The sequence below is a fragment of the Gallinula chloropus genome, assembly GCF_964237585.1.
Source record: "Gallinula chloropus genome assembly, chromosome: 6".
Taxonomy (NCBI): Eukaryota; Metazoa; Chordata; class Aves; order Gruiformes; family Rallidae; genus Gallinula; species Gallinula chloropus.
The window spans coordinates 29,672,084-29,698,950 of NC_140091.1; the positions used below are offsets into that span (position 1 = coordinate 29,672,084).

A 26,867-nucleotide genomic window follows, 5' to 3' on the forward strand; every position below is an offset into this window, starting at 1 on the left:
TGGATTACGCAGACACATTCAAGCTCTTAGGATTCACTAATACTGCCCATACTGCAATATAGCCACTTACTGCTTTTGTTCATAGTACAAACTGCTGCTGTTCTAAGCTGCAAAATGCCAAAGTCTAGCACATGCATTTCTGTGGAAGGAATAATGTAGTCAGTGGGTGTATTCCATAATTCACTTATGGATGGATGACTTTCCATTTTTGTTGTGCCCCGTATTTCTCTCATGACAACACTATTTTGTTAGTAATCAACACTTGTAATTAGGCACAGATTATTTTTTTAATTACCTTCAAGCTAAACATGTTGAATTTTATCAGATCACTATTATATAACAAATTATTATCAATGTAACACAAATTTATGTTCTCCAAATATAAAACCTGTCTCTACTGTTGTTTATAGTACACAGTAACAGCTTTCTTGAGCATATAATGGTCTTTCAGATTAACTGAGATTTCATCACAGCAGTAAAAATAGAGAGAGGTCACAGAGAGTATTCAAGCTGGGTGAAGACTAAAAAAACCCAAGTATTGAACAGTCTGCATGATTATATTATTAATAAACAGTAACATCCTTCTCTCTTATTACCTGATCAATTATCTAGGAATCTTTAAAGACTTGTTCAATACAGGCAATTGTTAATACCCAACAACATGACCTAGAGTGAGGTATTAACAAAAGACCTACACAAAACAGATTTATTTTTTCAGCCACTGCTTTGACCCTCTAAGTGCACTACACTTTTTGAAATTGTAATCGGCTTTATAATGAGTGCTCACAACTGAAAAGGAGTGGAAGCTGCCACAGAACATAGTACACTACTCTTTACATAGAGATGTTAAATAGCACAGGTGTACCAAAAACTCTTCCAGAACAAACACTGTGCTTTATGAGTTCACTAATATTTATAGGGTTTTTACCTGGAATAAAGCATAAACATTCTGGCCAAGTCACTTTCCTAAGCTTTTTTAGAATGCTGAAATCTGTTAAAGTTAATAGAAACCTTGGGTAAATTTAGTTCCCATTTTGTTTGCTACTAATGCGTTCTAAGGCAAATGACATTTTAGTAAGATTGTTCAAGTTTTGTACCTTTAGAGCTCACCAGATTGTACAAAACATCCCCAGACAAGATGCTTTCAGATAACCTACAAGGGTTATGTCTTGATTTGTTCTTTCTAAAAACTAGTTAATTCAAGTACTGGCTGAATAAAATTGGGTTTAAGACTTACTAGAAAACCATGAACAAGTAGGACAGTCATTTTTTCATATCTGGTGATGTTATCATGGAAAATCTTACGGTTTCCAGGTAATGGAAAAGAAAGTAGCATCTGTGTTTTGTATAGTCACATTATAATTTAATTTAGTTGGTCACCAAGAATTTACAATTTTCTTGCCTGTACCTAGGAAAGTACCACGTATTGTTACTGGAAACTCCTGTTCAAATACAGTCCTTATAATTAATACACCTCTTCAGAGCAACTTCTAAAATAAGTATCAGGGCATACAGACATAGAACAACACACACAAACCCACATGTACAAAAGAAATAGTATGTACCAACAGAGATTTACTCATAGATATGCAGCAAGAGATTTCAACTTAATGCTAATTTCTGATAGAACAACAAAGACTAGCTAGCTATTTCTTAAGTGTCAAAATAAATAATGAAAGCAATCATTCAAGCACAAATTATTAATACTAAGGTACCCCAGTTTTTGCTCTAATTACATCAAGGAGATTCTTCCATATCCATTCATGGTTTCTGTATCAAGAAACCAAATGTGGCATCTTGGATTTCTGCCCTCATCTCAAAAACAGGTGCTCTGTACTACAACACATCACAGCCATTCTTCAGAAGCACAAGCCAACCTTTCCCATCACTTGCAAATGATGAATAATTCAGTAAAACAAGACGGGATTACAGCAGGAGACTGAAATCCCTCTACTCCCAGAGACACTAAATTCATAAGAGGCAGGCATTGTGCATGCTAATTCAGAGACAATATCACAAGCATTTCAAACAGCTGCCTGGCTGTAGCATAGGCCTCAGCTCTGCACAGAGATACCTGCCAGTCAGCCCTGTTAACTAAAGCCTGTACCAGAGCACAACCTACAGCCACCTCTCCACGAACCTGGCAAGCAGGGTGTTCGAGTTCCACACAGTGATATGATTAACTGACAAACACATCCCAAAGCATAAGTGTCGAAAACATTTCAATATAGTGCATTTCAAGTTTGCTTTGTAGCCAATATATTCTCACTCCGAGCTTTGCACTTAGATTGAGCTCCCAGTGTATACTGAGGATGGAGCCCAAATAGAGCCTTATCGCTCCCTCAAGTGTCAAGTGTCTGTACTGACAAATACTAGAATTAAATTTACCTCAAAACAATGTGTCTCATCAAGAGGAATAGTTTTTTCTTTATGCTATTAATTATTTTAAGCACCTCAACACATACCCTATATCCTACAGTTCTAAACCAAAGAAACCCAGTGTCTTAATGTTGTTTTTTAATGTTATAATGAAGTGCATTAAGTTTATGAAGACATCACAGAATAAATATTATTCCCTCATTTTCTAATTTTTTTTAAAGTGTGGCACAGTACACATAATTTGAGTTAACAAAATATCACTTCTTGGGTGGAAGGGAGAGAGAACATCTTTCCATTCAGAAAACATACAAGTCAAAGCATGTTTACTTGGGGATTGGCACTTGTGTCTGCTCCACCTGATGCTATGAAACTAAATATTTTTATGTTTCTTTAATGTTTGGAGATTTTGAAACCACTCAGCAGATTTGTAGGTAGGTAGTTAAAAGCAGCTCTAACCCAAAGCATACTTAATGAATAGCTCTTTGACTGAAAGAATCCGTGAGTCAATGCCTCCACTGGTTTCTGAATTACAGCTTTAAAAGGAACAACACAGGAAGAAACCCAGATAATCTAAAAACAAATAATGGTGGCTAACCATTAACTAGTCAATTCTGCTAATATTCATATAAAATGTCCTGATTTACTTCAGATAATGCAAACAGTATACTTATTCTGAGACTATTTTTCCAAACAGACAACACCTAAGCATTCTGAAAGTGAATAATCAGTAAAAGAAGTCTTGGACTAAGATTTTCAGGCTTCCTGAGCATTCTGTTTCCTTTAAGAGCCACACTGTAAGGAAGTATTGGTCAATACTAGTCTCTGCAGAAATCTGTGGTAAAATTGGAGTTAAAAACCAAAAAATCTAATTAAATCTGAATTCTAAAAAAACCCAAACAGCAGTCGTATCCTAAAGCTCTAGCATTAAATCCACAGGGAAATAACTGTACAGGGCAAATAATGCAAAAATGATGAACACAATTAATGTATGTGATTATATGATCAAATACTACATATAAATATTTGAGAATCAATGGGCTCTGATGTAATACTGCCTTCTTCGTAGAAGATATAGAGTAGCATTTTCCAATTAAAACGAATTATTTTAGGATATAAGAATTATTTAAACTAACTTGCAAATCTCTGTTAGGTCTCTGAGACTTACAGAACAAGGATGCAATCAAAAGATTTCAAAGACAAATTCAAATTTCCAGGGACTTCACTACTGAGTAAATTAGAACCCAAATTCTTAGAGAATTCTGGTGGAAATTAAGAGGATTAATTAAATCTTGAAATGTAACTTTATTAGAGGTGAGGAACTAAGAATTTACTTAATTTGTAAATATTATAATTTGTAAATAATCAAATAAAATCCTTTCATGCTGATCTATTTTTCGTTCTGAAAGGACACAAAACATTATATTTGAAAGCTGCTTAGCAGTTTGCCATTTACATTTGTGTTCCAATTAATAAGGCTTTCTGGAGGCATACGAGATTGGCATCTATTCTAAAAAACAAGATAACACTCTCACAACATGCACTTACTGAAATTAAACGCCTTTTTTCCACCCACTGGGGTCGCAGAGAAAAGGATGGGAGTGGAAGAAAATCCACTAGAGACAACAACACTACAGCTTCCCAGATGACTGTTCAATGTGTATTCCCACCTGCCCCCCAATCCACATCACTTCTTAAGAGATTAAGACCTTTCTAATTAATCAGTAAGTATGATAAACGTAACATTTTCTGCTCTGGTGCATTGCATTGGTATTACTGAGAGACAGGTGGAAGAAACAGAGTTAGAATCCATTAGTGTGACAGACTGAAGGAAAAATTGACATCTGTCGTGGTTTACCAGCAGCCAGCAGCCAAGCCCCATGCAGCCACTTGCTTATGCCCCCCACAGCAAGAGAATCAGAAGGGTCAAAGTGAGAAAACTCAGGGCTTGAGATACAGCCAATCTAATAGGTAAAGAAAAAGCCAAGTGCACAAGCAAAGCAAGGTAAGGAACTCATTCCCCACTTCCCATGAGCAGGCAAGTGTTCAGTCATCCTCAGGAAAGCAGTGCTACATCATGCGTAATGGCTACATGGGAAGACAAATACCTACACTCCAAATGTTCCTCCTCTTCCTTCTTATTCCTCACCCCCTCCGGCTTTATATGCTGCACATGACGTCATATGGTATGGAATGTCCCTTTGGTCAGTTGGGGTCAGCTGTCCCAGCTGCATCCCATCCCAAGTCCTTGTGCTCCCCTAGCCTCCTGCTGGAAGGGTGGTGTGAGGAGCAGAAAAGGCCTTGCCTTTGTGTAAGCACTGCTCAGCAGTAAGGAAAACATCCCTGTTTTATCAACACTGCTTTCAGCACAACCCCAAACATTGCCTCATACTGGCTACCTTGAAGGAAATTAACTCTTACCCAGCCAAAACAAGCACAGGAGTGAATAATAAATCTCCTTTTCCAACTCTAAACATCCTACCAGAGTTGCTAGCTTTGACAGTACAAACCACTGTACTAAGAATGATCTAGAAAACATGTAAGAGAGCTGCTAGAACCTAGACTTTTTACCAGTCATCTTGTTAAAGCCTGTGCCAATACTAATCAGTGGGTTTAACCTTCATACTTCCCTATGTTAAATTCAGTCCCTATTCTAAGTCTGCTGAATCCCTCACCCAAAAATTATTAAATGACATGGAAAGGCTTAAACTGCATCTACAAACAGCCACCTCACTGCTGCCAGAGTGGAAGCCAAAGCTGGGATGTCCCTGCTACTGTGTGACTATTGCCTTTGGCACCCATGGGCAGCTGTTACAAAACAGCAGATCATTCCAGCTCCTGTACTTGTCTGCTAGCAGGTCTCAAAAGCTTCCTTTATGTCAGCCTTCACCACTGCTCTAAGCAACTGTGACTGCTGGGCTCCAGTCTACAGATTTTTCGATTTCTCAAACACCACTTTTTGTGTGTAGTGTATTCAATGCAGTCTGAACAGTTAAATAGAAAAAACACACCTTGTGGATATTTTTTTCCGCTGCCTTTACTGAAGATCCCCAGTACTGATTTTGCAGACCTGTGGCGTACTTGGCATTGATTTCACTAGCTGGCTGCACTAGAACAGACAACACCTAACTCAGGGTAAAACCTGTCAGTAGAAAGCTACCACACCAAAACTTCAAGTCAAAGAACAATTACATACAGGACGAGTGATTTCTATCGCATGGTACTGTTAGCCTTAGAAAGGATTCACTCTATATTTTAACTATGACTTCAAGTACTGTTCTACTCCTTTAGTGCTTGAGAAAAATAACTTTCTAAATAATATTTATATGTAAAACTAAACTCAAGTAGCCCCCTAAGTGGTGGAACTTTTTATAAAAATGTATTTCAATACAGCTAAACGTGCCATAAGCAAGTCATTACAAAACCAATACACAGCTCAAATTTCAGGGACTTCAAACCACTTAGGTAATCTGTAAGTGAAAATATACCTTAAATTCCAGTAATTCCATTTGCTTATTTATTTTTAGCATTAATCTGATCATACGTTTAAATTAAATTCATCCTCACACTTGGATATTTACTCATGGCAAAGAAACTGCCCTCCCAGGCAAATACTACTGTACAGATAAATATGTAACACTAATCCTACAGAGACAAAAATGCAAAGATTAAAGAATGACAAATGACAGGACTCAATAGCAGGTCTCAACATAGTTTAGATCTATCTTACTGTACAAAATCTCTAGTCTGTGAAGGAGTAAAAGGCTTCAGGCTATATTCCAAAGTCCCATGGATCAGTCCAAAGACAGATGAAGCATCAAGGAGGGTGCCAAGTCTGTGTAAATCCAAAACCCAGAGCCTTAACAGTCCACCCCTGAATACTTAGCATGTCAAAGCTTGGGTCTACTTAGAGAATTATTGGGAAGTTCTCTTTTTCATACCTTTCTGAGACACCCAGTTCAAACAAAAGAACTGAGCTCCTAGATCAATTACAGCTAAATCAGCCCTTTCTGGTACCTGCACATCAATTAAATATAGCCCCACAAGCCCAAGAAGTAGAAATGACTCATCTGAAAGCATCTTCCTCTCCATCCCCTCATCTAAGTCCAGCTAAAGTCCCACCTACCTAAAGTGAGATGCAGATGTTCACAGAACATGGCTCCTCCGATCAGCCAGAGAACGGCACTGTATCAAACACTGATATAGTATGGATTTTTCTCATAAATATTGTTCTTACAAAGCTCTGCAAGGAAGTATGATATTAAATAAGAAAACATAAAGTTGAAATACTTTTGTCTTAAAGGATACAGCTAAAACTCAGTATGTTTGATTATGCTTTATTGCAAAAAAGAGTAAACATTTTGTCTTGTAAGCCAGACACACCAGCAAATCAAGTCAAGGTGGGATAAAACTGAGGATTTCAAAGCACTGAGTAAGTGAGAAAGATAGGAGTCTATGGTATTAAAGATAACCACAAGAATACATCGGTGTTAACAACCCCCCCCCAATATATCCTTTAACACTTTCTTGAGCTTTTACTTCTGCGGATCATTTGCAGTATTTATCAATTAGTTGTTTCAAACACTTAAGCAAAAACACCTCCACTTCTCATGACTTGGTGGTATTAAGTTGTCCATCTGTGGTTTAACAGCACACTTGAGGATCACAGAGCAACAGATGAGCCCTTCTGAAATTCACTGTTTCCTAAACTTCCTTTGCTGTGAGAACATGCAAACAATGCATTAGGTCAGCTTGATAAAGCACAATATCTATTGAAAAAAAAGCAAGCCTCAAAAATGCAACATCTCTCTCACAACCACCCTTGAATGACTGCTCCCTATGCTTTTTATGAGAAAGATTCAGAGATGCCAGTAACATACAGCTGGTGACTCTGTAATAACAGAGGGTAACAAGACAGAAAAAATGAATGCTGCCTTGTTAAGCAGTTTTGTTTGTGCTGTTCCAAGAGAGATCTGCCAAGAACTTTCCAGGCAAACCTTGTTTTTCTGGGATTTGTAACTTGGCTACAAAAAAAAACCCCAGCATGATAGCGCCCAGTTCAAAAGAATTCAGATTACAAATTTTAATATATTTCAAATATTTGGAATAACTTACATTTATTCCAAACATACTAAGGTAAACAATATAGCACTTCATCTATTTTCTAGTTGCCTTGTTGAAAATGCCTTCAGGTTAGCAAGTTTGCACCCCAGATCATTATATCTTTTCTAACCCTTTGGAATTAAGTAAGTCTGAAGTATTCCAGAGTTAAAGGAGATTTTTGTGCTGTATGGTCAAGTCTCCAGTGATGAATATTTTCTTTTCAAAGAAGACTGTATGAAATGCATATGAAACACTCTTAGGATTCTATCTGCTAAACAACTGAGTGGGTTAAATCTGTGCTAATTCTTAATACAACTCATCTGACTTAATTATAAGGCCAAGTTGTGAAAAAAATGGCTAAAACACGAGCAGAATTTCCGTATTCAATTACATGGGGATGGTTTTGTTTTGCTTTTAACCAAATGATTCAAAGCTTTGAGCCATGCTAAAGTCCAAGTTCAGTGTTCCCGTTTTCTTTTTTGGCATGGGATCCATTAGGACAAAGTCATTTTGCACAGTTCCTTGCCAAAGCAATATTGTTTTCACAGGAAACAATATCAACTAGCAAAATACATAGAAATTAGATTTCAAGCACAACACAGATTAGAGAAAAACCTAAAGAAGCCCTCTTTCAGGCAATAGCCAGGTGTCAAGAGGCAAGAAGGCTGCATTATGTGCCTGTGCTCTGAAAAAGTAGTGTTTAGGCTTATGTCTAAGAGGAAGAAACCTCCCATCGATTCAAAACTGAAAGAAACAATGAAAACATACTAGTAAATTATAAAATTATTCCTAATATGTCTGGTGAGATAATTTCAAAGGAAACACTGGAAAGAACAGGGCCAGAAAATACCATAAATCACAGTAACTTAGAAGTGCTTCTGCTCATTTTTAATTTTTTTTTACTAACTTAGGGTTTCCCTCAAGAGAATTTGCCTAGAGTATATTATCCCCCAGAATATTTCTATCTACTTTAAAGTTCAACACAGAATAAGTAAGGAATTTGCCATTCTTCAGGAGTTTGCATGAACTTAAGGAAGTCATGGCTCTCAGATTCTCTGCTCAGTTCCGGAGTAAACTAAATCCAAAGGGGAACAGCTCCCCTTGCCACTACCAACGTAAATACTTGAAAACAGACCACTGCTGCACTATACAACCTGAACAAGGTGGGGCTGGGGGAAGGGGGCAGGAAGGCTAGCCAGACCAGAGACAAGGAAGATCAAAGAGCTCCTAGAAGATCAGTGGAACTTGGAGGAAAAATGCAATGTAGTGAAATGGCTTCTGTATTACGGATACTGTCTGCTCTGCAAGAAGCAACAGAGGTAGTCAGTGGTTATAAGAGGGTGTTGGCCCTGGGAAGCATGACAGGTCTTCTTTCAATGATTAAAGAGCCAACAGAAGAACAGAGACAGAGCATCTCCATGCAGATGGCTCTTAATCTTCTGTTGATACACAGAAAACTTGCTCTTTAGCAGTAGCAAAAGTATTTTTGTGGAACTAGGCTCTCTTAAGAAATTAAATCACAGCATTATAATAATATCAAAGCTTTCTCTGTTCCTGCCTAACTCTACAATATCTAAAACTTTATCCTTTTGACTCTGAACTAAAAAGAGGTCATCACTTAGTTCTGCATTTCCATGGTGACATCCCGATCTTTGACTAGAATTTCCATGACCTTGTACAAAATAAATAGTATTTATAATTCTTATTTTTCACTTGTTTGTGCTTAAGCATCCCACCTTTAGTTTATCTCTTAACTCAAATAGTATTCCTAACTACGCCAGCACAATACCACTTAAGATATTGGTGATAAAGGAGAATACAACAGGACAGTGTGCCTTCTACCTTGGATACATTTTCTTACTGATCCTAATTTTACTTCCCCATTTCTTCTGGTGGCTGTGACTTACTGCTTCTCCCACTTCTGAAAGGGCATGCTAAAGGCTGGCACAGAGACTATCAAGTGCCCAATTTGAACAGTTGCCCTATGCACCATGAAATACTCAGCTGCACAGAACAGACCAGTATGAAGACAGGGTTCACTGCAGTGGGATTTCTTCCGTTAGCCTACACTCTCCGGCCAGGCAACTGCTTACTTTCTGTTAAGAACAAATAGAAGAGAAAAGAGTGTGACACAAAGAAGAGGAGACCTGGCAGACTAAAGGCAAACTGATGGGTATATATCCCAGCAAGTCCCTGCTCTTGCACAAAACATCCAGGGGTTACTTTTGTTGCTTCATATAACGATGCCCTAGATTCAGCACGATGCCTACTAGCATACTCTTCCGCAGGCTGATTCCTCCCTCATTTAGTAAGTTCACATCCATAAGGGATGTACTGTTGCTGTTAAAACAAACCCCGGATTACAGGGAATTATGAAGTCCTGTGCAGAACTGGAAATCCCAGGTGTACTTTGTCTGTCTCCGATCGCTTCCAGTGCCGTAGCCATCGCACCTAGGGCCGAAACATTCCCTGAACAGCATGTTTCAGCCTCTGCTTGCCCCCTGCCTTCAATCAATATTGAACTACACTGGCTAGTACAAAGAGAGGGCTCTGCTTCTGACACTTGTGAGGAGGATGCACATTTCTAGTCCTTGTGCCAAAAGCTGGCATCATGACTGCTCCCTGCCCAACTGAGACAGTTTAGATAATACCCTACGCTTTAATAAAGCCATGTATACTAGTTAACAAGAACACCACATGAAGACAGAATAACCAGAGATGTATAAACCTTTTGCAGGAAATCTCTCTTTTAAGACTTTCCAGGAGAGTGAAATTGTCTAGGTAATTTCTTCAAAAACATTCTGCATGACACTTATAATCCAAAACCACAAGCATCCTTAAATTGAATCACGTCTGCAGCACCAGCAATTTCAAGTGGGAACTCCACATAGGATTAACCTAACGTTTAAAAATTCTTGTTGGAGCCAAGTTTTTATTGCTAAATGTATGTATACATTTAGTTTAATGCAACTATTAAAATAATTGTTGCTCTTTCCATGTTTCTAATATATATTGAAATTGGGTAGTACTTAAATCCATCTACATGAGGGTTAGACATCCCATGTATTTTTCTTACTATTGAAAATATTTCCAAATCAACTCTAAGGCATACATATTGTAAAGCTACTCAGAAAGTATTATAAAAGAAAGTTATGCCAAAAGGTAATTAAATTTAAACGGAGTTCTATGCACTCAGGTTCTGTTGACTTCACTATGCATGCATAATCAATTCTCCAACGCCATCAAGGATCACTATGGTTACAATATGAATCTTTTAAAAACATTTTTCAGAGTAACTTTTTAAACAGTGTAGCAGTTATTTACCGCTGCTCCCTAAAGTAGCCATCAAAAAATTCCTCAAACACCTGGAATTTCTCAGTAAATTAACGGAAACATGAAACTGCATAAAAAATTCAGTGAAAAGTTGGATTATGATGACTCAAAGAAGATACATACAAAAAAGACCTGCATCAGGTGGTCTCCAACACTATTCCCTTGCTTTCCTCTTCTCATCCATCTTCACCACCACTCCCTTCAAAAAACAATTTTGCTGGGTTTAAATGACAACAGAATTTTACTGTTCTAATACAGCATTCTCTCCTGTTTACTGCTGGTCTCAGACACACACAGGCTTCAGTGGAAACTCAAAGCAGGGCCAAAAGATAGGAAACTGAAGTCTATTCATGCTCTGCTGCTAAATCATGCGTATGTACGCTCAAAACAAATGAGCTTCTATGAACATTCAGATCTTTCTGCACATGTAGAAGCAGCATGAAGGAAAAAAAAAAAAAACAAAACATCAGTCACTGAGTTCAATTGAGTATAGTTCCACAGAAGAAAGTGCATGATTTAGTATTCACTCTCATTCAGACTTGATGAAGAAGTCTTGCCAGACAATTTAAACTTCTTGCACCTGAATGCACAATTTGAAAATTAGTCAGGCTTATGTTCCTCTGAACTTGAGTGCAAATAAAGCATTATCTAGCAGGTACCACAATGGTACTAACATTCCATGGTTGTTGCTTGGGTTGGGGTTTTGGGTTTGGTGGTTTTTTTTTTTGTTTTTGTACAAAGTGGAATTTTTTTAATGTAAATGCCCCACCTTACACTCATTTTACTTGCATAACAGTTACAGCAGGATATTTGCTCTCCTGACAACATGACAACAGCGGAATGTCAAGAGAAAGAAAACACTGGAATTAGGGAGTATTGCACAGCACACTTGGAAAGAAAAGTCACCCAACACTATTCCTCATGCCCCCCAAACATGACTGCAAATCTAGGAGATGGGCAGAACATGAAAGCAGCCAGTAAGAAAAACAGATTAATAAATACATACACATCTCAGAAAAGAGAAAAACACAAGCCAACTAGATGTGAGTATTGAGGGCGCTGAGAGGTTTTGCCTCTCACAGACCACACCAAAGGGACAGATCTGTTCCCTGGCTGGCATCTCAGGGGAACTTGGGGGTGGTAGGGCAAGATGTATATTTTTCCCCCTTCACAGAGACACATTAGGTCAAAGCTAAGTTCAGGAAATGAAACCAGTAGCAGCCAAGTAAACAGAAGCAACTTTGTGATTGTGCAGATTTCTGTAATAAATGAGCTAAAATCACTATTATTCTTTTCCCTTTAATTTTTAACCATATTAAAAAGGAAAAAAAAATGCAGACAATTCAAATAAAACATAATACAAAGCTTTATTTTGCCTTTGATCCATGACTCCACTAGAAACTGTCAAATTGGTAAACTTTTCTTCCCTTTTAAATGTCTCAGCAGTTTCTGATTACAAATTATTAAAACAATTTGTAATTATGTAACTGTTTCTGTACTTCAGTATCATCCTGAAACAACAAGAACATACTCCCCTCCAAAATAATGCTCCAAGAAAACTCCTAGCTTGCAGAAATAATGCATTTCAGTAATAATGCCAAAGTAGTTTAATAATTCAGACAGTCACTCACTTGGTAACATCTATTTAAAAGTTTAATTTCTTAACTTTTATGGTTTTACCATTAAAGAAGTATATTTCATAAAATATCTTCAGTTTAGGAGGCTGGAATATCAGTAATTGCATTTCCCAAGTTATCCTAGGCTGTAATAACCTTACAGTATTGCTTATAGATTCAACCTCACATACCCACAACAAAAAACAACTGCAGTCATCAAGCACATTTCTTAAGGATCCCACTGGGACATGACCAGTTCCTAGTCTCTGTGTTGACAGTCTGACAGCACCACATCAAGTTGTGCACGCTGCCTCTTTGCTACAGGGCACAGCCCTCTCCTCAGCCACTACCATTTCTATCATGACTGTTAGCACCTAAACTAAGGCAAATACATGGGATTGTTTTAAATAAGCAAATTTGAGAGCTGCAATTAAAGGCAATATCCTCATAGTCTTATTTCTAGCCTTTTTCCAACATCAAGACTGAAGCATTACATAGCAGAACTCCTGTGCTTGTGGGTTTATACAACCAGCTAATGGGAAATGGTAACTTTTACTGCCCTTTTCAAGGAGCCTGATAAAATGTCTATTCACTAGTGCACAGTCTGGCTATGGACAGTGCCACATAAAAACAGTAATGGTATTGCTAGTTTAACATATTTTACATTACCTTTATCATCAAGTTTTGTGAAGGAGGAAGTTACACATGAAATCTTACTCTGCCTTGAACACTCTGTAACCTAGCACTAGCCTGTATTTAGTTGAAAGGCACCTACTCTATACACAGCCTCCTCAGAAGCCAAGTGAATCCGAAGTGAAAAAACAGGAGGCATAAAATTATTAGGCAAGGCACATTTCACTATCTCCCAAGGTTAAGACTATTAGCAATAACCATCACCCACACCATTATTCATAGCTTCATGGTCATAGTTGTTCCTGTGGCCTGACACTGACTACAGGGTTGGTACACCAACTGTGTAAATGGCTCAACACATGACAGTGAAGAATCAGGCCTATGATGTTATTACAGGACAAAACTAGTCAAATGGGTTTCTAATTTGAGATAGAGGAGGGGAGGGAAAGGAAGGAAGAAATAAGGTAAACAAAGTATCTGTGAACTGCTTGTTTTAATTCCTGCTACTTCATCTTTGTGCTTAGAATGAACTTTTAAGTGGAAATTCTTTGCAGAAGAAAGATTGTGTACAGAACAGATTATCACTATTTAAAATATTTTAAGATGGGTAAACAGGAGCAGAGCAGAAGTAGATGACTCCTCCACTCAGTTTTTATCCACTCTGAATAATTAGAACCAATTGTAATCATTTTCCATGTTGAATGTTGATATCTTTGACAGTGCAATAAGCAGATGACATTTTAGCATGTCCGAAGAAGTAGACAAACTGGCACAAGAACTCCAGCAACTGGTGGCGATGTCTTTCTCTCACACATACTGGGTGTTATATTCATGCATTCACTCCTAACAGCACCAAGCAAATAAAAAAAAAAACCCAAACCAAACAAAAAACTAACAAAAACAACCAAATACTCTGATTGCAATTACCACAATACTTTGTTTAGATCTTGTTTTGTGACTCTGAGCAGGTTTTATTGCACTCACAAAGGTTTCTGCATTTTTAATTAGACTAGTAGCAACGTTTATACCCTTCCTATCCAGCACTGCATCTACTGCCATTTTTGAGATGCATTCTCAAAAACAACATTCACTTTTGCTTTTCAAGAAGGGACTCGTGATTACAAGAAACCTGGAAGATCAGACCATTTTTATTTGTTTCAGGTAAGCATCACTAGTCTCAGTGTACAGTGCATACACTGATGTTAATTTCTGCAAGTGCATAGGACCAGATGACAAACACAGGAATACACTACCTATAGCTAGTGACACTTTATTTTGACTAAGCCCCATCTCTGCAAGAAAGGTGTTTCTGAAAGTTTCCTATCATTAGTTCTATCCTATTATTAGTTTGTAATCTTCTGACCTCTCAGAGTGGATCCTATCTATACCCATCATATCCACATAATGGCCTTACAGTTTTCCTAAACATGTTCTCCTGCAGGTTGATCTAATTTTTAGGTGCTTTCTTAGCCAAACAAAAAACAAGTGAGTTGTGATCTGGGACATAAGTACTTTTTCTAACTGTAATAATTCAGTATTTCAAAGCTTGTGAATTCCAAGTGTTTGTTGTTAAACATACAGGAATTAAACTAGCTTTCTAGTAGCAAAATAACACAAACAAGTCAAAATAATGCTACACATTTAATATATGTGTACTTTGAAAGTAAGTTATATAAAAATAATTCATGAATGTCTACAAATACAGGTTTTACTGTAGTTGTTGAAAACTAAGTGCACGCTCTTCCTGAATGGGGAGCACGTTCCCAAGTCACACCTGTATATTAATTTGGTATTCTTATTCCTATTCCTGCTTCTAAGAACCTAAGAATTTCTGTCATAAGTGTGCTATGTTGAGGATTTATGAACTTCCCTCCTCACCTCCCTTGTGCTAAATACTGCCAGCTGTAGCTCCCAGTTTTGTAGCTAGCCACTTATGAGTGTGGCATCAAGTGGTATGCATGACAGTTTGGGAATCCCATCCTGGAGAGCATATGGGGAGAGAGTCAACAACAATCTCTTCAAATGTCGACCTCCACAACCATTTCATTGACTCATCACCAGTAAATACAGATTCAGTATTTCAGTTCAGCAAAACCATAAAGTACACTACAGCCACATAATCCCAGCATTTGTATCATTGTGCACATAAAGTGCTAGATGGAAAGTATCTGTTCCGATCAATTCAGTCAACTTTGAACACAAAGAAGTAACAGTTTGGATAAAATCCTATTTAAAACATTATAGCATCATGCTAAGACTGAGTCTAAACATTATGTGGGGTCAAAGAACCCCCAAAAAACCTAGGCCACCTGACTGCCTCCACTGCAAGAGTTTGAGAAGATACTTAAGTATCACAAAGAGGAAAAAGAGGAGACAGGTTAACTAATAATTACAGTAAAACAGGAATGGTCCTTTACTGATAAATAAAACAGAAAAAAGATAAGCCAGGTTAAAAATGTAATTACAAACAGAAGCTAGTAATTTTTGGCCAATCAGCTTCTTGAACTGTCCCACCAGATAGCTTTTAGAGCCCCCAGACTAGCAAGGAAGGACACACTTCTGCATTACACCAAGCTAATAACTATTTGCTGCTTAAAAAACACAAGCTTAGTAGCCCCTGGCAAGCTGGTCACCCAATTTCACAGTGCCCACGCCGAAGAGAGGCATGAGCTTTCCACAGGCAGCTGCCGGTCACCAGCACGGCTGGGTCACCAGCACAGCCACACCCTCAGGCCCACACTTCAAAGCCAACTCATTACATTCTGCTTGAGTGCGAGTCATTAATCACCCGGCTCCTCCTGTGACTAATACTTCTCTCCACACGAGCCACTGTTACAGTGGTCTCATAGACTCCAAAACCAGCCCAGGTCCTCCTGAGCGAGGCAGGCGGCCACTCCAGCGCATCGTTACTACCGCGGCCGACCGCGGTCACGCAAACGGGCCCTGAACCTCTCCAGGGCTCCGCCGCTTGTCTACCCGCGCCCTCCAGACCTCAGACACAGACGCAAATTAAAACAGGAGAAACAAATCTACACGGGGGGGATACGAAGCCCCTCGCACGCCCGTCAGCCCACCGAGGTGGCCCGCAGGGAGGAGGCCGGCGGCTCCTCCAGGCTGCCCGAGGCCCGCGGGTGCCCCGGCGCCGGGGCTGGTCTCGACCTCCCCAGAAAACGCCGCGCAAGGCCCAGGGCTGCGCGCGGGAAGGCCCGCCTGGCCCCGCCGCGGAAAACAGCGACGCCAGCAGCGGGCGGGCCCGGCGGACGCCACCTTTTACTCCCACAGCCGGGCACCACCGAGCGCCCCCTCAGCGGCGGGAAACACCCCGCCTCTCTCTCCCACTGAGCCATGGGCCGGCCGAGCCTTCCCGAGCTCCCTCGGCGCTGCCACCCAAGGCAAAACCCACCCCACCTGAGACAGCGGCCCGGCCCGGCCCGGCGCCAAGAATCCCCCTGTGGGGCGGCGGCGATCACGTGACCGGCTGCCCCGCCCGACCGGGACGGGGGCGGGGGGCCGCGGCGTTAGCGCATGCGCAGTCACGCTTCGCCCATCCAGTGCGGCAGCCGCGGGTGGGAAGCCGCAGCGGCAGCAGCTGAGGAAAACCGGGAGCCCGTCGCCTGGCTCAGGGGCGGCTGGGGCAGCGCCCGGGCGCGGGGCAGCGGCGGGATAGCTGGCATCGCTCCCGGCCCGCGGCAGGCCGCTGCTGAGGCGGGACGGGCCACGCCGCGCAGCGTTTTGGGGTCGGTGCCCGGCGTTTTGACATCTCGACGTCGCCGCTGGGGCCGGGAAGGGCCGCGTCCCGGCCTGCTGCGGGGGCCTGGGCGCCGGCTCCCGCCCTGGGCCGGGAGCTGGCGGCTGTGGCGGCCTGGGGTGCCCAGCCCTGGCTGGAGGGTCACCCCGGGGAAGGGGGGGCTGGGGCCGCCGGGGGCCGTTTTTTGGGGGGGTGGGGGGCGGCGGCGTGAGTGAATTGAGACAAAGAGCCAGGAGGAGGAGGAAGAAGAGGACACTCGGGCTTTGCCACATTCCTGTGCAGAGGAAGGCGGGAGGCGGCGTTAGCTCGTTACGGACAGCTGGGTTCAGCGCTGCCCTCAGCTGCTGTCGGCGTATTTACAGACGTCTCTCCCGGCCGCGGGAAAAGCAGGAGGAAGAGCCATGTAAGTTCCGAATTGCCGGGGGTCCTGCGAGAAGATGGGGGATGCCGCAGACGCCAAGGAGATGAGGAAGACTTTCATTGTTCCTGCCATCAAACCCTTTGACCATTATGATTTCTCCCGAGCGAAAATCGCCTGTAATCTCGCCTGGCTGGTGGCCAAAGCCTTTGGGACAGGTAGGCGGCGTCTTCTTCTTCCTTTTCTTTGATGCTGGTTCCTGCTTGGTTGCTCCGCTCCTGAGGACGTGCGAGCCTTTCCCTGAGGAGCTGGGAAAGGGGGGGGGGGTAGAAGAAGGTGCCTAGGTTTGGGTCATTTGGGTTTGGTCTGTTCCATCATTTTTAGGTTCTGTTACCCTTTGTATGTTTTTTATTTTCTTTCATTTTCCTTCAATTACGTGCAACTATTTTTTGAGAAACACTGTTTACATGAGTATTTTTTATATATTAGAGCTAATACAATTTTTTTAGAAGAGTGGAACTCTGTTAATTGTGTTTTATTTATTCCCTGGGTTGTACTTCTAGAATGTGAAAACATCAGCAATCCGTGTTTGTTGTTTCAAAATTTTTCTTAAGGTTGTTTACGAACTGAATTGGGGGCTAGCAAAGGAAATGGATGTGTGCTGCTAGTTTTGACATGTGTGACAGTAGCCTGTAGCCATTTGAGTGGTTAAGCAACAAGGGTTTTAGGAGAAAATAGTATTTAATGCCAGGTGTTTGGCCTGCACCAGACAGAAGCCTCTCCTTGTCTGTAAGTGTAAATGGAATTGATTGTAGTGCCTCTGAAAGGCATTACTGCTCTGTCTTTGAAAACCTGGGCCTTGAGGAATACCAGACCTATTATTCTATGCCTGAAATACTGTTGGGCTTTGAGGAATACCAGGCTTACAGAGGTCTTCTGAGGGAAGCATTTTGAAAATTTACCAAGCGGTGTTTTGGCTTTTTTAGTATAACTGTGCTATGTTAAGCACTTAATTTTCTGTGGATTAAAAAGAAGGTTTCTCTTTGAAAAATGTAGGTATTAACAGTCAATATTTTTACCCCTGTTTTTTTGTAGAATAACAGGAAAAGGTTCCTTGTCCTGGCAACTTTGTAACTTTTGTATTTAGGGCTGGAGCATTGTTATGTATTTGAACAGGTTAAATGTGTACATTTGTGATGACCCTGGGAACTGATGCTATTTCATGTGGTGCTTCCAAAATGCCACTTTCAAAGTAGTTGAACTTGGTGAAATTTCAGTAAGGTCAGTAGTAAGTGAAATAAGGTGCATGTTCATCACTTCAGAAAGAAAAAAAAATCAAAATACTGCTTCTGTTTAAACACTTGGCAGTAAGATCTGCTTGTTTTGTGAAGTCTGGGCAAGTATATAATATTGTGATATATGGCTTTATGCTCTATGCAGACATGAGAGCTAAAAGAGTAGGAGTGAAAATTCTTGGAAGTCCTTGATCAAATGTTTTCAGAAATCATTATCTCAGGTAGCTTGGTTCTATAGTCTCTACTCATGGGATTGTGGGTGTACAGTGCTTGTGCAATTAGATAACCCATCATTCTAACCTGAAAACCTTCTTCTAACCGAGTGTGACAAATTCACAGCCTGTGGTTGAAACGTTTTGGTTCATTTTGGTTGAGTTTCTATTGGATGTGTTAAGAAACTTGCAGGGTACTTGACTGCTACTTTTCTATAAAAAGTGTGATCTAAGTCAAACTCTATTACTCTTCCCATTCATTACTGTGGTTGCTCCAAGATGTAAAAATGAAACATGTTTAGAGACATGATAGTTCCATCTACCGTGTAAATGTAATAGTAGGAAGAGGGGTGAATATACACAATTGTAGTGTTTCTGATGTCACAGTTCTTCCCTATGTTGATATCACTAGTAGCCTCAAAGAAGAGTTGGTGGCTGAAGTGGGAAAATACAGCATACAGGACTTGGATGCCTGCAATGCAAACACTTCCTTTTATACTTGGAATGAAACAGAAGAACTGGCCTTCACCTTTTCCAGGAAGGAAGGAAGTTTGTGTTTGTTAAATTATTTGGTGTAGTACTTTGGAGTAGATCACAACCTCAATCATGTCTTCTACCTATTGCTATATGCATTTATACAAAAGAATTACAAAGGATGATTCGTGTGTTTACAGATGCCTCTTCATATTCCTTTTTTTAAGCCCTGAAATGTTGGAATTCCTTAAGTGGGCAGGGGAAGTGTTTTTTTCACCACCTGCTCTGAAATAAAGTAATGCCATTCATTTTGATTCAAGAAAAAATTAAGTTGTTGCAGTTATGTATCCACTGAAGAAATTTAAATCTTTACATATCAAATGATCACATCTTTAATGGACAAATTTCACAATCATACAAGCATATTTTAACAAGACCAGAATTGTGGATACAGCTTGGTTAGGTGTAGTGAAGTATTTCTGGGAAAAAAGACTTTGAAATAGGTACTTTTCGTTAACATGTTTTAGTGGCTCTTGGTGTTTGATTATTGATATCTACATACAAAAAGTGGGAGACCAATTATATATTGCTCTTATGTCTTAGTAAAGCTGCAAGAGCACAGTCTGGCCCACAACACAGGCGAGTTGTCTTTACTGATAAGGTTCCTTATGAGATTAAAATTATACTGTCAGTCATGTTGAAGACTTCTTTTATGAAGAATTTCTGAAGGAATACTAATTGAAGACAGCATTCATATTGAAGTGTTGAGGGAGCATAGGATTTTGTGCCTTGACATTTTGCTACAAGAAGTTGTATTGGTGTTAGGACAGGTCACATTAAATGTTTTGTAATAATTTAATAATAAATTAATTTTGACACAACTTAGAGTAACTGAAAGGGGGGCAGAATTATCAAAAAGTGTGAAGTACAAAAGTGGAAGCGTGATTTTTAGAAATTAAATCTGCAAACACTAAAATTCAGCATTAACTCTTAATCCAGGAAGAGAACCATTTCATTGTTAACCATTTCACTGCTTTCCGAAGAACTGGTTCAATATATTGCATGCTTCAATTTAAAAGTATAATGGGACCTACTTCATAAGAATAGCTTTTAGAAGGTCTTGACGTTGTGTTACTCAGTGTCCATTTTATTTCTTCAACAACAGCATTGGGTTTCATTAATTTGGAACGTGAGGCTTTTGTCTTCTCACTCTGCTAGAGACATAGAAAATGTGGCTGGAAAATTTCTTATCCATCCACCAACCTAAAGACAAGCTGAGCTAAATATACATCATCCCTGACAGATGTTTGTTTAGCCTGTTCTTTCAAAATCTGTAATTACAGAGATTCCACGGTATGCCTGCTAGTCAATTTAAATCTTTATTTATCTCTGGATGTTAAAACAACATAATAATCTTGATGTCTTTTGCTATACTGTAAACCCATTACCCTATTCCTCATGGACGTGAGTATGGTGGGTGCCTTACCTTTTTATATTACCTTTTGCACAATAAGAAACGTCTCCTTTCTGTTCTGCTGTTCAGACACAATAATCTTTTTCAACTTCAATTTTGTTATTTGAGCTGTTTGGACTCCGTATTTTTTTTTGATTTGTTACTTTCCTGTGGTGTTGGGTTTTTCTTTTTGTGTCTGGTTTGTGTGAATTCTGTACTTAAATTTAGATCTAATGATCCAGCTAAACCCCTTACCAACGTGGGGTAGAATTGAAAAAAAATACTTCATCTTTCTAACCTTTAATACTTTCATTTATTCACTAGAATATGATGTTTGTCATTTTTGCATCAGCCTGGAATTGTTGACTCATTCAGTGTGTGATTCACTGTAGCTCCATATCTTTCTCTGCAGAACTGCTGCCCACTCAGTTGTTCCCATCTTGTAATTGTACAGTTGTAGGTTCCTGCTTTGCAGCTCTACTTATATAACTGCATCCTATTTTCAAACCGTTTCTTTCTAATTCCAGATAATTTTGATTTTGTCCTCCAAAGTGCTGTCAGTACCTTTGTAGTTTGGAATTGTTTTTCTAGAAGTTAAAGCTATGTGATTCTGTATATAATTCTCAGAAAACTATAGGAACAATTTTGAAGTTGTTAAATCTGTTATTGTTATACTACCCATACAAGACATCATTCTGCTACTCTATTAAATGTCACTGGTTTAGCATGGGAGTTTTTTGACAGGGGTAAGTATAAAAACTATATAAAAGCTACAGAAATTTGTATGCTTGTTCTAAACTTGCAATAAAGTAATACATACACCTTTTAAATTTATCCTTTGTAGATTCTGAAACAATAGATTACAAATTGCATCATCTGCGACTAAACATTAGCTGAGAAACATGAAAAAACCTTCTGATGATTAATATTTTCAGAATTAGAACTAGAAGCAGTTTTAGGTTACTTGAACCTGAAAGACAGGCACCAAAGCAGATTGGTCAGGTCAAGTCTATCTAGATACACCTGGCAAAAGGTTTTCTTTGGCTTAATGAAGTCCTTTACTGTAGCTCAAGAAATATTTTCCTTAAAATTTCTGAAATAGTATTTTACCCTATTCTATAGGCTAGTTGCGTCATATATTGACTGTAGCAGTCATCAGAATGCTAGCTGAGTGAAATGGGATAATAACTACTATTATCTTAATGTTTCTCATGCCTTACCTTTCCCACAAATAAGTTCTGAAGGCATTTATGCTAATAAAATTTGATATTTTTATTGCCAAGGTTAATTCTAAGTCATTCCTTTGCTTATCAAAACCTGAATCAGTATGCAGATTTTAATAAAGTAGATATTAAACTTCCCCATTTTAATAGGATATGCTCCTACCAGTTTAATTCTGTATACTTTGTGAGTAGAGCTTCCTGTTGTGCTACTGAAGACAGAATATTGGATGGGAAAGACAATTAGTGTGGCCCAGTAGAGCATTTCTTATTTTTTTGAGCACTGAGAATCACATAACTGAAATCTGGGTGGACTATGAAGGTAGAACCTGTACATGTTTTTTCCCTAGATGCTTTTGGGTTTTGTTTTTAATAATTCATTCTGGGTGTAGAACTGTGGTCAAAGCAGTGGATAGTGGTCTATTCTTTTGTGGCATCTAGAGGCAGGAGGCAAGGGTCATAGTACTACTTCGATGGTAGGTCTAAGAATCTCTCGTTTGGTTTAGTTAGGTGGACAGAGTAAAGAATTGTGCTACTGGCATTGTTTCTTCAAATCTATAAAGGTTGACCTTTAGATGCTTGCCCCAGAAGTATACCTCCTGCCAGCTGGCCAGGAAAAATGTAAGTGGCAGACTGATTTAACAAACCAAAAAGTAAAACTTCTTTTTTAATATCAACTGCCTCATTTTGTTTTCTGCTTCCTGATGAAAGTTTCGTTTCATGATTACTTTTTTCAATAGCATCAATTTGATCAATGGATTACTAACCTGCTGTCAATCTTTGAACTGGAGTAATCACCAGAGAACTTGAAGGTGTCTCCTCTTCTGAGGCAACTACAGAAATTAATCAAAAGCAGAATAATAGAAATCATGCTTCTTGACCTGTGCTCAACTCTTGACTTGGATTCAGGCTTTGCTCTTTTGTGCCCAGATGGCAGATGTGGCCCCAGAACGCTTACTGGCAAATGGAAATCTGAATGAAGTAACTTAACATTGTTACTTCATGGCAAAACCATACCTTTGCTGTCTTGCAGAAAACTTTCAAGTAAATTATTTCATTAAGGCCTAAATTAATCTACTGTTTTGTACTAGGAAGTGATAAAAGATATCAGGCAGAATTTTCATTAAACAATTCTGCATTAGGTCTCAAAGTCATCAATCAATGGCTTTTTTTTTCTTTAATGTCTTTGTTGATTGATGTCAGTAACCTATAGAGATGGAAATTTTCTAGTCTGAGGCTTAATGTGGCCCTGTGGCTCCCAAGAATGATCTATGTTTTAATTAAAAAGCCTGTGGTGAAATATTTTAAACTTTTTTTTTTACTCCCAAGGATAATATAAACTGACCTTGTTGACAAAGACTTCTAAGTTTTGGGATTCATAAACCTGGAATTGTTCGCTCATACACTTAAATAGTTGTGTAACTCAAAGGATTGTATTAATTTGTGTGGCAGTCTGGAAACTTAATAAAAAAAACCAGTTTGTTTTTAAAGAAGTGTAGACTTTCCACATTAATACATGTAACTTTTTCCAAAGGAGGAGTTGATGCAGTCCTCCAAGGAGTAATTCACGTTTACCTGAGTAGAGAGTTTTGTTTATGAAACAGATTTTAAAGGTTAATTCAGGGGTGCTAGCCATGAATTATTTTTAGACATTTTGTTCCCTTTAGACTGGTTTGTTTGAACAGAAACTTAAATTACAATTCTATTTCCTGGAGGAGTAGCAGGGGATTTAATGATCCCTTGTATGCTTTAAAGATTTCCTTGTCTCAAGATAGCATCTGCTGGACGTTTAGGTCCATTATAATTTATGGAAAAATTACCTGAGGATATGTTGAATACTGTTTTAGTTTAGCCTGATTCTTAAGCTTGTGTTATTGTTTTGGGCTAATGTGGTATTTCCTTTTTGTTCTTTTCCTTTTGTATTGAACATTTATATGAGCTTCATTTATTTTCCTCAGTTCAATATTTACAAAATTCAAAAAGTCAAGTTTTTGGTTTTATTTTTTTTTTAAACCCATGTAAAGGAAAGATTTCCAAGTAAGAAACCTGTGATCCTGTTGACAAGTTTAGGGAAAACAGTGTGAAAGCAGTCTCTGAAGATGATCTGGTTTAACCTTATGCTCCAAGCACAGCCAGCTTCAAAGTTAGAGAAGGTTTTTCAGGGCCTTGTGCACTCCCATTTTGAAAGTGTGGAGAGCTGGTGGTTTCACAGCCAGGTCCTCAAGCAAACTCTGCTCTGCTTCTCTCACTGTGGAGCATTGTTTTTCTTCCTTATCCAGTTGGAATTTCCCATACAGTAGCTTGTGACCGCTGCCTTCTGTCACTTCACTGAAGGACCCAAGCAGGTTAGGTGCTGCAGGAGGTCAGTTACATCTTCCTCCTGCTTCTCCAGCAGAAATACACCCAGTTCAGTTGGTTTCATGGGTATTTCATGTGCTCAAATCCCCGAAGCCAATGCCCCTGATACATCTCTCTAACATAATTGCTGTATTCTGCCACAGATTTCAAGGTCAAATGGTATTTTATGACAGTATGTGCAACAAGGTATTTTAAAACTGTTTGTTTACTTCAGACTTTGGTCTTGAAAGACTTGTCAGTTGGACAAAGAGAAGTGACTGGTAAAATGCATGTTAGGAATTAATGTTAAGGCTCTTCTCTACTGAAGAGAGACATTTAACATCTCTGGCAGGATTGGAAATTTTAAATAAAAGGGTTTTGACCCTGTTGGTTGCTCTGGTAATCTGCTGAGAGCTGGGTGTAGCCTTGAAATCCCCTCCACAGGACTGCAGAGGCAAGGCATGCCGATTCTGGAAGGGTTCTCTTGCATTAGATCAGCAGCAGGAAGAGTTTCCTCTGTGTCTGGCTGCTCTGGTCTTATTATAGATAAAGAGAGAGCACAGTTTGAGTCTTCTATCAAGGTCTATTCTGATATTAAACAGTTTGATACACATTATGAATGGGGAAGAGTGCATGTGTTTCTGTCTGCAAAGGGAACTCTGAGGGGAATTTTTCTGGTGACTTCTGATCTTGTTGCAGCAGGATTCCTTATTTGTATGCTTTCACATGCTTTGTTTTCATAAATTCAGAATCTGTCTGTAGTCAGTTTCTCTTCCTAGCCCTTTGTTTCTGCATTCTATTTCTCTAATAAATTTCTAGTTTTATTTTTATGAACACTAAGTTTTCATTCCAGATTTATTTTCGTGAACACCAATGAAGTAAACAAAATGGCACATGTCTCTTGCTGTATTTTTCAGAAGCAGAAATATCCCTTATAAATAATTCTGTTTGCTTTTGATAGTTATCATCTTGATTTTGGTTTGTTATTTTCTTTGCTTTTTGGTGATTTTTTTTTTTTTAAGTGTATTGAGGGGGTTTTATTACTAAACCCCAAAAGTGGATAGAATTCCTTCATGATAAGTGAATTGCATCTTGTTACTTTAGGGTCTGTTTCAGTGATGTAGAAGATCAGAAATTACTCATTAAGAGGCACTGGGTATTTTATTTCCAAACTCTTCTGACTTAAATTTTCAGACTTGAAATCTGTTTTCTTCAGTGAATCTAAAACACTTGAGGTATTTTTTCACATGGGTATGAGGCTTTTTTCAGGTCTTCAAGAAACTACAATTGGCTTTCTCTCTTCCTCAGTATTGCCTCCTACCCTGTCAAACTTTCTATCATCTAACTTGATATGTGATTGAAAAAGAGGGTGTGTTTTGAATCAAAAAAGGCCAAATGTGCTGCCTCTGCATTGTAAGATAGGTACACAAAATGTTTTTTAATGCTCTCTAATTTGAGGAAATAGCATGAAAATACTTCAGAATTTGGATTTGTAAAAGATAAAATCATGATGAGGACTGAGCTCCTGATAACCAAGTAGAGATGGATCACGAGGGACTCAGAAATAATGAGCTTGATATTTAAACAGGCAATGTGTGAAGAAACATGAAAAAGAGAGGACAGATAGAACTGAGGTGGGTGAACATAATACCAAGGGAAGCAGGTGCCTAGCAGCTCACAGAGTTACTATAAGTGGTTTTTATAGTATTAGGTGACTGTAGGTTCTGTAGAGTCAGTAAGTGGGGCTGAGAAGTGGCAAGAGAAGACTGCAATGCCATTGCCCAATAATAGAATTTTTTTAATTATTTTTTAAGTATTTTTATTATTATTTGGCAAAAAAGGTAACACTTGAGCACTAGCCTTGTATTTTAAAGGGCAAAATTGTTTTCCTGACAGTATATTCTTATCTGCAATTTAAAGCAGAACTGTCAGCTTTCTAGCCAAATTTAGGCTCGTGGTTTAAGGAATTTATAAATTATCACTCTTCCCCTTGATATTCTGCATTGGCAGATAAGAAGTGATATCCATTTTTACCATCCTCGTGACATTTAAGAAGGTATGTGTTAATATTTCTTTCCCTTTTTGCACTCCATAATGCATATCTTCTCCTTTCAGGGCTAGAAGGCAGTTAGCTGTTCTTCCAAAGCCCATAATGGAAGCACATGGATGGCAGTAGAATATGTATGAGGAAGAAGATAATCTGTCATTATCTTGTGATGACACGCTCTGATTTTTTCCTCTCTCCTGCTCCACCCATATTGGGCTGTTTGCTCCACCCTCTGCTTCAAACCTTGTTCAGCTCTTTATCCTACTGAAGGCAAAGGGGATAGGAACCTGGAGTCACATAGCTGTTGTTGTATGCACTCTTTATCCATATGGCAGTTAAATAGGCTTTTCTGTTTGGGCTCAGGAAAAGAATCCAATGCTTTTTATTTCATAAATGCTGTTGGCTTTATTTTTTAATGAGAGTGAAATTCTTACATGGGGGAAAATGAAGCATCTTGCAGTACATGTGTCTGGAAATATGAGGCCTGAAACCATGTCTAAGTTATTTTCCACTTTGTTGGTGATTTAATTTCATTCGATCTAGTACCATAATTAGTTTATAACTTTTGTGGTAGATAATTCTAAATACTGTTTTGTGTAAAGTATTTGGGAAAATGGTTAGATTGTCTCAGAATGCAAATTTCGGGGTGAAAGTCTCAGCAT

General features: G+C 39.1%; 1 protein-coding gene across 1 annotated transcript in view; it reads left to right on the forward strand.

Annotated features, from left to right (window-relative positions):
- Positions 1-17,246: 17,246 nt before the first annotated feature.
- The window catches only part of CAMSAP2 (calmodulin regulated spectrin associated protein family member 2), a gene marked incomplete at its 5' end in the record, with an annotated part of 73,559 nt that continues 63,938 nt past the window's right edge, over positions 17,247-26,867 (forward strand). The window contains one exon of the mRNA XM_084266314.1: positions 17,247-17,385. Within this exon, the coding sequence (XP_084122440.1) occupies positions 17,247-17,385 (139 nt within the window). The remainder of the gene's footprint in view (positions 17,386-26,867) is intronic.